Raw genomic sequence first — 8784 nt, 5'->3', positions numbered from 1 at the left:
ACACACACACACACACACACACACACACACACACACACACACACACACACACACACACACACACACACACATGGAAGCGCACCGTGCGTGCTGCGTCAAAGTCGACGGGTTTCCTGAGAGGCCGCCAGCCGGAGACGAGCGGGGATGTGTTGCAGAAGACAAGCTCGCGCGCAAGCGTCATGCCAAAGTACTCCGAGGCGACAGACGACTGGCGGAGCAAGAGGGGGAAGGGGGAAGAAGGAGGAGGAGGAGGAGGAGGGGATGGTGTTTGGGAAACGGAATATCCCGGGCAGGGGGAACGAAACCGTGAGCAGACGAGTCAACGCAAGAGTGAGCGAAGAGGAGGATGGGTTCAAGCACAACCAAGGGAGCAGGAGGTCTTAAGACAGGCTGGCAGACGGACAGGCTGGCAGACGGACAGACAGCCACATATATACACAACGCACGTTTGCGGCGCTGTCAGTGTTGAAGAGGTCGGCGCAACTGAACGCATCCGCCGCTTGCAGCTGTTGCACATACACACACACAGCGAAGGGTGAGGAGCGCGGAGAGTGAAGCACGCACAGACAGACAGACAGACAGACAGACACAAACACACAGACAGACAGACACACACACAGACAGAGGCACAGACGCACACACACACATACAGACGCACACTCACACACAGAGGCACAGACGCAGGCACACGTCCACTCATGTGCGTACCAGGTCTTCAAAGTCTGCAAAGTAGTCAATGTAGTTTTGGTGGAGAAACTGGGAAAATCGCTGTGTAGAGACGCACGACTGCCGCAACGTCTCCTGAACACCACAACAACGTAAACACGCACACACGTGCGCGCAGAAACGGTGAGCACGCCTTTGCACGCACGCACACACACACACACAGAGGCAAACACATACACCCACACACACACACACACACAAACAGCCACGCACAATGCTTCCTCACTCGCACCCTCGCCAACACATGCACACGCGAGCAGCTGTCGCACCTCTGGCGTGGTGACTGCATCAAGCGGATCACGATGCATGTGCTGAAGGTGGGGCGGAAGCTGGACCGGTGCCGGTGTCGTCATCAACAGTCCACCGCCACCGCCACCTGCGTCTGGGGGTCTCCTGCGCGCTGCTGCTGGCTGTGAGCGCACGGGGGAGAGGGTGGGCGGTGTCGATGACTGTGATGCAACCGGCGACTGCGACCAGGGTTGTTGCGTCATGAATTTCGGCGTTTTGGGCCGCGGGTCCTGGGATGGACCGCCACTCGACGCTGTGGAGGCAGGTATGACAGGAGGTGTACGGGTATGTCACGATTGTAAGCATTCATTCACCGCAGCAGAAGCAAAAGGCGATCAAGGCCACAAAGAGAACACACACGACATAACCGCTGGACTCACACACACACACACACACACACACACACACACACACACACACACACACACACACACACACACACACACACACACACCACCACCACCACCACCACCACCACCACGACCAGCGACGCGGGTCACCTGGCGGGCGTCTGCGAGCGCGGAGGATGCGGCCGACGGCGTGGAATAAGCGCATGGACGTGTCGCGCCCACGCACGGCCTTGGCCCTGCACAGTGACAACGGCGGTGACAGGACGGCACGGTGGGGTACGGTGCGTGCACGTGAGCGTGTGTGTAAGTCAGTGTGTGAGTGAGTGAGTGAGTGTGTGTGCGCGTCGTGGAGGGAGAACAAGCGCAACTCATGTGTGAACTGCACATTGTCTGTGTCAACGACCAAATCGCATCCAACATGAGAGTATGATGGCTCTTCGAAAGCCACAGCAGAACGTACGCTGACGGGGCAGAGGACGACGAAGAAGAAGAGGCAGCACGGGTCTTGCTGCGTTTTGATCGCTTTCGTGTCTGTTTTGGCAGCGCGGCGCCTGTTGGCAAAACACGGACAAGTCAGGGGGGATGGCGAAGCAAATCCAAGGTCACGATGAAGCGTAGCAGGAATCTTGCAGGCAGACACAGTGCGAGCACCAGTCACAGAGCCACACACAGTCACAGAGCCACAAACAGACACACACGCACGCACACACACACACACACACACACACACACACAGACACACACAGACACAGACACACACACACACACACTATACACACAAACACACAAACAGACACGCACGCACACACACACACACACACACACACAGACACACACAGACACCTCTGCGTGGGCGATGGAGGAACTGGAGTGCGTTGCACGCCGCGCGAATGTCGCCGTCAGCCTGAAGAGCAATCTCCTTCAGACTCGAGCGCGGCGCCTATGGAGGGGGGATTGGGTACGTGGAGTTAAGGGGGATTGGGATTAAAGGTTTGAGGGTTGGGAGGCGAGTTGGAGGGATGGACGGGGTGAGTGGAGTGAAGTGAGCAGAGACGCGCGCAACAGGCACGCACACACAATGCACACAACACAACACACACGACACATGCACACACAACGCAAACAACGCAAACGCACACATACACACAGCCATGCACACTGACGTCGATTTTGGCGATGGTGCACATGGTGGTGAGGGCCTTTTCCATCTTTGTTGGGGCAACTGGGTTGAACCTGACAAGCAGCAGCACACCCAACGGTCAGCACAAACAACATACGCGCACAGTTGAGCGCAGGCAGAGAGAGGAGAGACAAATACAAACACAGACAGACAGACACAAACCTACACACACAAACGTACAGACACACAACCACACAGGCAGACAGACACACCTGATGGTGTTGAAGACGCCCTGCAGCTCAACCACTGTCGGAAACAGCCGCGACACAGCGTGGCCCAGGCTGCAGGTGTGTGCGTGTGTGTGTGGCGGAGAAGTGTGCGTGTGAGAATCGATGTGCACGCGAGTGGAGACGGCATGTGTGAAAGGTGCACATTAACACAGGCAAATACACACATGCATACATACATACATACATACATACATACATACACGCACACTCAACACACGCACCTGCCCAAGTGCTCCTCTGTGAGGACAAACACAAGCGGCGCAACAGCAGCGGCGTTGTATGATCTGCACACACAGAGCAATGAAGGCCGGAAATGGTTGACGGAATACGTGTTGCGTGTGTGTGCGTACGTTTGCGCGTGCGAATGATGTGTTTCGTCAAAACACAATAAAGGCATTGGGCGAACAACCAAGCGTCAAGTTTCGCAGCCGCTCATCCCTACCCGACACACACACACACACACACACACACACCCATCCACACACCCACCCACCCACACACACACACACACAGACACACAGACACACAGACACACACACGCATGAGCGGGTGCAATGGAGTACCTGAGGAGATCATGAAATGCGGGGACCTCGTGCTGCGATCGAAGGTAGTTTGGCAAATCCTGCACATGTGCACACACGTACACGCGTGTTGAGACAGCCAGCAAAGATAAGACGATGATGAACGCGCTGCATCGCAATGCTTCACCCGGCGCACACGACACAAACACACACACACACATGTATAGGACACATCTGCGCACCTCGACCAAGATGAGCTGCTTTGAAGTAGTTGCGGTCGTGTCGCCAATGGAGAGGGCACGGTACTTGCGGGAGCGCAGCAGAAAGGACTGATGGTGGTGGTGATGAAGTGTGATGAGGTGTGATGAGGTGCGATGATGGTGAGATGGGATGGGTGCAAGTGGTGAATGCGTGTGCATGCGGCAGGGGCGCATGACTTCAACCCTTCCTGTCATGCACCGCGGTCACACACTCACCTGAAACTGTGCACGCTGTGACTCCCACCACACCTCGCCTGTCATTGTGGGTTGCGGGAACACAGTGAGCGAAAGCAGAACCACCGCGGATGAGCCAAACACACACACACACACACACACACACACACACACACACACACACAGAACAGCAAACACGGAGCAGTACACACAAATACACTCGCACACACAGAACAGCAAACACGGAGCAGTACACACAAATACACACTCGCACGTGCACACGCATATATGTGTGTGGCGTGCGACCTGCTCGATCAAAGGCGACGCGCTGCTGCGAGACGGGGTTGATCCACTCCAGGATGGTGCAGTTGAGCTCGCGGCAGACCACGCGCAGGGTGGCGGTCTTGCCGCACCCGGAGGGCCCGATCAGCACAAGCACCTTCGACGCCTGATGCAACGGAGCACAGCGATACAACATCGCACAGAAGAGTGCAGCCTCGTTAAAGCTACAGCCGCACACACTCAGACAAAGACACAGACAGACAGACAGACAGACAGACAGACAGACAGACAGACAGACACGCACACATGCGCACACACATACAAGTGCATTCACACGCATACACCAGGGCAAGTTGACACAGAAGCGTGTTCGTACGAGAGCTTGTGATTGGCCGCGGGAGAAGAAGTGTGTGAGCCAGCCTCGAACCTCATCCACTTTCTTCTTGTGGACTGCCAGTGCATCCTGTGAGCGTGTTGAGGCATTGGCAACACGCAGTGCAGGTGTGTTCACGTCAGCAGGCGAGGCTGTGCTATTGGCGGCGAGTTGCATTGCAGGTGCAGGCAGGGAGCAGCAAATCACAGCAGTAGCGCATGGTGTCCGCAAGAACGCACTGCAGTCGTTGGCTGACATCGATCCCACAGCGCAGCTGTCACACACGATTGGTGAGGAGGAAAGCGAGACGCGTGAGCTGACCACGCACTTGCGACCCTTGCGAGAGACTACACGAAGTGGCAGTGCAAACGCAGCAGTGCACGCACACAGCCTCCCCAAGCAGTGTCTCTCCTCCCAACAGTAGCGGACACACACACACACACAAACACACAACGCACACACAATCCCATGCCGCACCGCCGTCTTGGCGCTTTGGAGCGGATGATCCTCCTGCATCGTCGCGCGCAATCAGATCCTCTGCAGTGACGCGGCGGCTGGCGCGGGCAAACTGCGAGTCGATCCACCCAGACCCATTCTTCACTGGCTTCTTCTTCTGTTGCGTGCAAGGTTCGCGCGCGCGCGCGCACACAGAGCAGGGGCGAGTGGCACATGGACACGAGCACACAATAGTGAGCAGGGCAGAAACACCAGCATGTCAAGCGCCATGCAAGTGAACTGGCTCTCAAGGACCACCACACATCACGCGTGATCCCCCCCCCCAGGGTCACGTCCACAACAGACAAGGTTTGCATGACCACCAACAACAACACACAACACACACACACACAACCCGCTCAAACCTGTGTGGTCCGCCGCGGCATCTTGCAGATTGTTATGAATGATTTCATTTGATTTTCCAAAACCGCCACAGCCAAGCAAGGAAGAAGAGGAGGCAAAGCAAGCAACAAGCGAGCAAGCAAGTTGAGGTGGGCGCAAAGTAACGATGGTGCATGCATGGCTGCTGCATGGCTGCACAAGCAGATCTTTGTTCACGCACACACACACACACATACACACACACACACACGCAGAGGCACTAGAGGACGGGTGTTGCGTCTGGGGTGAAGGAAGTGTCAGAGTCAGAGTCTGAGAGGGCAAAGACGCTTCGTGGTGGTTGGTGTGATCGGGGGGAGCTGTGTGCGGCCGCGTCAAACACGTTCTTGGAGGACGGCGTGCCTGTGATGGAGGAGAAGATGACATCCTCATCATCCTCATCGTCGCTGGCGAGCAGTGGTCTGTAGTCCATGGACTTTGGCATGCGCCGTACGCCCGTGCCGAGGAACCTTGGCCGCTGCTTCGATCGCTGGCGGAAGCAGCCGCATGTGCAGCACCACAGCAGCCAACCGCACGTGGACATGCTTGCCTGCTCTGCCGTGCTGTCCCCTAGATCTGCATAGCCATTGTCGTCATCGCTCGAATCCCACTCCGAACTGAAAACCACAGCAGATGTAGGGTGTGAGCCACATGCACAGCAAGCAGCAGAGAGAAAGGGTGAGAGAGATAGACAAGCGAGCGAGCGAGCGAGCGCGCACGCACACACACGCATAGACATAAATGCAAAAGCGAGTGGTGGTTGGACCTTGCGTCTCGTGCTTGATCATCGTTGGTCCGAAGTGTGTTGAACGTCGCCTCTGTGGATGTGCCTGCAATCACAGCGGACGCGCGTGCGCCAGGACGTGAGATCTGTAGCAAAGGGCACACGCGCAGACAGAGACAGAGAGACAGAGAGACAGACACACAGGCGGCACACACAGACACACAGACGGCACACGCACATACACAGACACAGACACAGACACAAACATAAACACAGACACACAGACACAGACACAGACACAGACACACACACTCGCACACAAAGGTGCGTACTAGCAGCTGGGTGGGGTTGTTGGTGCTGTGTTGATCGCTCCATCTCCTTGAGCATCCTTGGGCCACTCATGGTTGCACTTGTGCGGGGATTTCTCAGCCGGTCCAGCTTTCGCTCTAAGGCGGGAGGACAAAAGCATGAAAGGGGCGTCGGTGAGCGGGTACACGCTTGCCGTGGAAGCACGGCGCATTGCGCGTTGGATCTACATGAACCGTTCACATCCACAGAGGGAGAGCAGGCAGACAGACAGACAGACAGAAAAGTAGGCACACACACACACACACACACACTCATACACACACAGAGAGACACACACACACAGACACAGACACACACACAGACACAGACACACACACAGACACAGACACACACAGACAGACACAGACACACAGAGGCAAACAGACAGACAGACACATACAGATACACACAGACACACACCGAGGTGAGCCAGGCCTGGGTCCTGCTGTTCTGGCAATGGAGGAAGGAGCGCAGAGATTTGTGCGTCCGTCAGCTGTTCCTCGCCTGTGCCGTGGGTAGTTCCTTGATGACTATAGTCACTACTAATACTACCCGCACCAATGCTCACTGCACCAGTCGTGCCCTCGCGCGGTGTCCAGGGATCGTCCTTGTCCTCAAAGTTGACCGGAAACGCAGACGACGACATGAGACAGAAGTTTGCTATCCGCTGTTGTCTTCTGCCTTGTTTGTTGACAATTGAAATTTCTGCTGCTGCACAACACCCATCCACACCCCCCCTGCACAACACACTTCCCTCCCCCAGCACACCTACTACTTGCACGATGTCGAGCGGTGGCGGGACTGTGACGGACAACCGCAGGCAGAGCGGGTATCTGCCCATGCTTGCGGAGGGCGCTCACCAAGACGTTGACTTGGCACTTCTCGCTTCAAACGCCCAGTCATCGGCACAAATGGTGTGTTTGTGTGTGTGTGTGTGTGTTTGTGTGTGTGTGTGTGTGTGTGTGTGTGTGTGTGTGTTTGTGTGTGTGTGTGTGTGTGTGTGTGTGTGTGTTTGTGTGTGTGTGTGTGTGTGTGTGTGTGTGTGTGTGTGTGTGTGTGTGTGTGTGTGTGTGTGTGTGTGTGTGTGTGTGTGTGTGTGTGCTGCAGTGCCGGTACTGTGGTGTGTTTGGAGATGAAGTGACACAGTGCGTGAGTTTCACTGCTTGTGTGTGTGTGTGTGTGGAGCTCATCATGAACGCTGTCGTGTCGATGGCAGGGGCTGGAAGCGTTGCTGCTACGAGATCGTGACTCGCCCATCAGCGGCATGTCATTCACAGCGTGTCAGGACGCCTTGACCGCAAACTCCAAGAAGCTCACTGCTTGTATCAAGTCCGTCCACGACACGCTCATGGAAGGCTCCGACCCAACAAAGGCAACACCAAAGCTGGTCAAGGACATTGCTGAATCCACAGAACACCTCATCCTCCTCCTCGAAACAGTCGCCGACATTGTGTTCCTGGTGAGTGGGGCGTTGTGTGTGTATGTATGTGTATATGTGTGCCGTATTCCGTGCATGTGCATACTGTGTGTGGGTATGTGTTAAAGAGTGTAGGACGTTATGTGTGAGTTGTATGCTTTGTGTGCGTACTCTACCTGCTGCTCTTGCACCGTGTGCTCATGCTGTGCGACTCTGCCCAACGCCAATCCTCACTCTCACCGACGGGTGTGTCGACAATGTCTAGCTGCTCTCCAAAGGACAAGGGTGCAAGGCTCCACAAAAGTCCCTCATCGACCACTACATTCTCGTCAGGTGTCGTTGCTGTTTGCTGCGGGCACGAGTGTTGCGTCGTTGTCATCTGTCGCTCTACGTGGCGCTGCTGCTGCTGTTCGTCACAGCCCTGTTTGATCCACATGCCCGAGGCACACTGTGACACTATATTCGGTGCTGCATGCGACTGCGTGCGCGGCTACAGGGCGCGGCTTGCCATCCGCATTGCCATTGAGCACGTGGAGGCGAGTGCATCCAAACCGCCGACTGTCATGGCCGCCCTCGCCGTCATCTCCACGCACCTCGAGGCCCTGCGCGACGCGGTGTGTGTGCTTGTGTGTGTGTGTGCTTGTGTGTGTGCGTTGTGTGTGTTCGTGTGTGTGTTCGTGTGTGTGTGTGTGTGTGTGTGTGTGTGTGTGTGTGTGTGCGATCGTGTACTGCTGCTGGTACTGCTGTCCACGCCTCGCTGCAGATGATGGCTGTTTTGTGCTGTGTGCACCATTGCGCGTGCCTTCATGCATGTTTACACCATGGCAGTGCGACACGGCGGCGGAGAAGACGCGAAATGACCTCCTCAAAGCACAAATCAAAGGCTGCAGCAGGTACACACCCACATCAGGTGTCTTGCAGTCGGCGGGTTTGGTCCACCACACACACACACACACACACACACACATGCACCTTTTGTTCCATCTCATGCATACTTCCTGACACCCACCCCAACACACACACACACACACACACACA

At 56.0% G+C, this 8784-nt stretch overlaps 3 protein-coding genes across 3 annotated transcripts in view; 1 reads left to right on the top strand and 2 right to left on the bottom strand.

Moving 5' to 3' along the window:
* Positions 1-5270, bottom strand: part of PTSG_01094 (uncharacterized protein) — a 6711-nt gene extending 1441 nt beyond the window's left edge. The window contains exons 1-18 of the mRNA XM_004997007.1: positions 5245-5270; positions 4862-4997; positions 4624-4658; positions 4388-4474; positions 4036-4177; positions 3772-3809; positions 3538-3624; positions 3338-3396; positions 2996-3058; positions 2757-2825; positions 2528-2597; positions 2208-2304; positions 1825-1915; positions 1515-1600; positions 996-1267; positions 709-801; positions 447-506; positions 83-208 (exon numbers count right to left, since the gene is read on the bottom strand). Coding sequence (XP_004997064.1) covers positions 83-208; positions 447-506; positions 709-801; positions 996-1267; positions 1515-1600; positions 1825-1915; positions 2208-2304; positions 2528-2597; positions 2757-2825; positions 2996-3058; positions 3338-3396; positions 3538-3624; positions 3772-3809; positions 4036-4177; positions 4388-4474; positions 4624-4658; positions 4862-4997; positions 5245-5265 — 1632 coding nt within the window. The 5' untranslated portion in view covers positions 5266-5270. The remainder of the gene's footprint in view (positions 1-82; positions 209-446; positions 507-708; positions 802-995; positions 1268-1514; positions 1601-1824; positions 1916-2207; positions 2305-2527; positions 2598-2756; positions 2826-2995; positions 3059-3337; positions 3397-3537; positions 3625-3771; positions 3810-4035; positions 4178-4387; positions 4475-4623; positions 4659-4861; positions 4998-5244) is intronic.
* Positions 5271-5273: 3 nt separating this feature from the next.
* Positions 5274-7014, bottom strand: PTSG_01093 (uncharacterized protein). Its single transcript, XM_004997006.1, has 4 exons — positions 6750-7014; positions 6314-6427; positions 6024-6087; positions 5274-5874 (listed from the first exon to the last, which is right to left on the bottom strand). Exons 1-4 carry the CDS (start codon positions 6973-6975, stop codon positions 5481-5483), a joined length of 798 nt encoding a protein of 265 aa, XP_004997063.1. The 5' UTR covers positions 6976-7014; the 3' UTR covers positions 5274-5480.
* A 97-nt stretch (positions 7015-7111) lies between these two features.
* Positions 7112-8784, top strand: part of PTSG_01092 (uncharacterized protein) — a gene marked incomplete at both ends in the record, with an annotated part of 2900 nt that continues 1227 nt past the window's right edge. The window contains 5 exons of the mRNA XM_004997005.1: positions 7112-7243; positions 7546-7788; positions 8012-8079; positions 8243-8360; positions 8575-8639. Of these exons, the coding sequence (XP_004997062.1) occupies positions 7112-7243; positions 7546-7788; positions 8012-8079; positions 8243-8360; positions 8575-8639 (626 nt within the window). The remainder of the gene's footprint in view (positions 7244-7545; positions 7789-8011; positions 8080-8242; positions 8361-8574; positions 8640-8784) is intronic.

The sequence above is a fragment of the Salpingoeca rosetta genome, assembly GCF_000188695.1.
Source record: "Salpingoeca rosetta unplaced genomic scaffold supercont1.4, whole genome shotgun sequence".
NCBI classification, from domain to species: Eukaryota; class Choanoflagellata; order Craspedida; family Salpingoecidae; genus Salpingoeca; species Salpingoeca rosetta.
This window is presented reverse-complemented; position numbering and strand designations above follow the sequence as displayed.

What these genes read in the sequence shown, in the direction of transcription:
- PTSG_01093 (XM_004997006.1), bottom strand. Translation starts at nt 6,975, where the DNA reads ATGTCGTCGTCTGCGTTTCCGGTCAACTTTGAGGACAAGGACGATCCC. An exon ending in ACAACCCCACCCAGCTGCTA is followed by an intron (nt 6,088 to 6,313) that starts GTACGCACCTTT and finishes CTGTGATTGCAG; the next exon opens with GCACATCCACAGAGGCGACG. An exon ending in GATCAAGCACGAGACGCAAG is followed by an intron (nt 5,875 to 6,023) that starts GTCCAACCACCA and finishes TGTGGTTTTCAG; the next exon opens with TTCGGAGTGGGATTCGAGCG.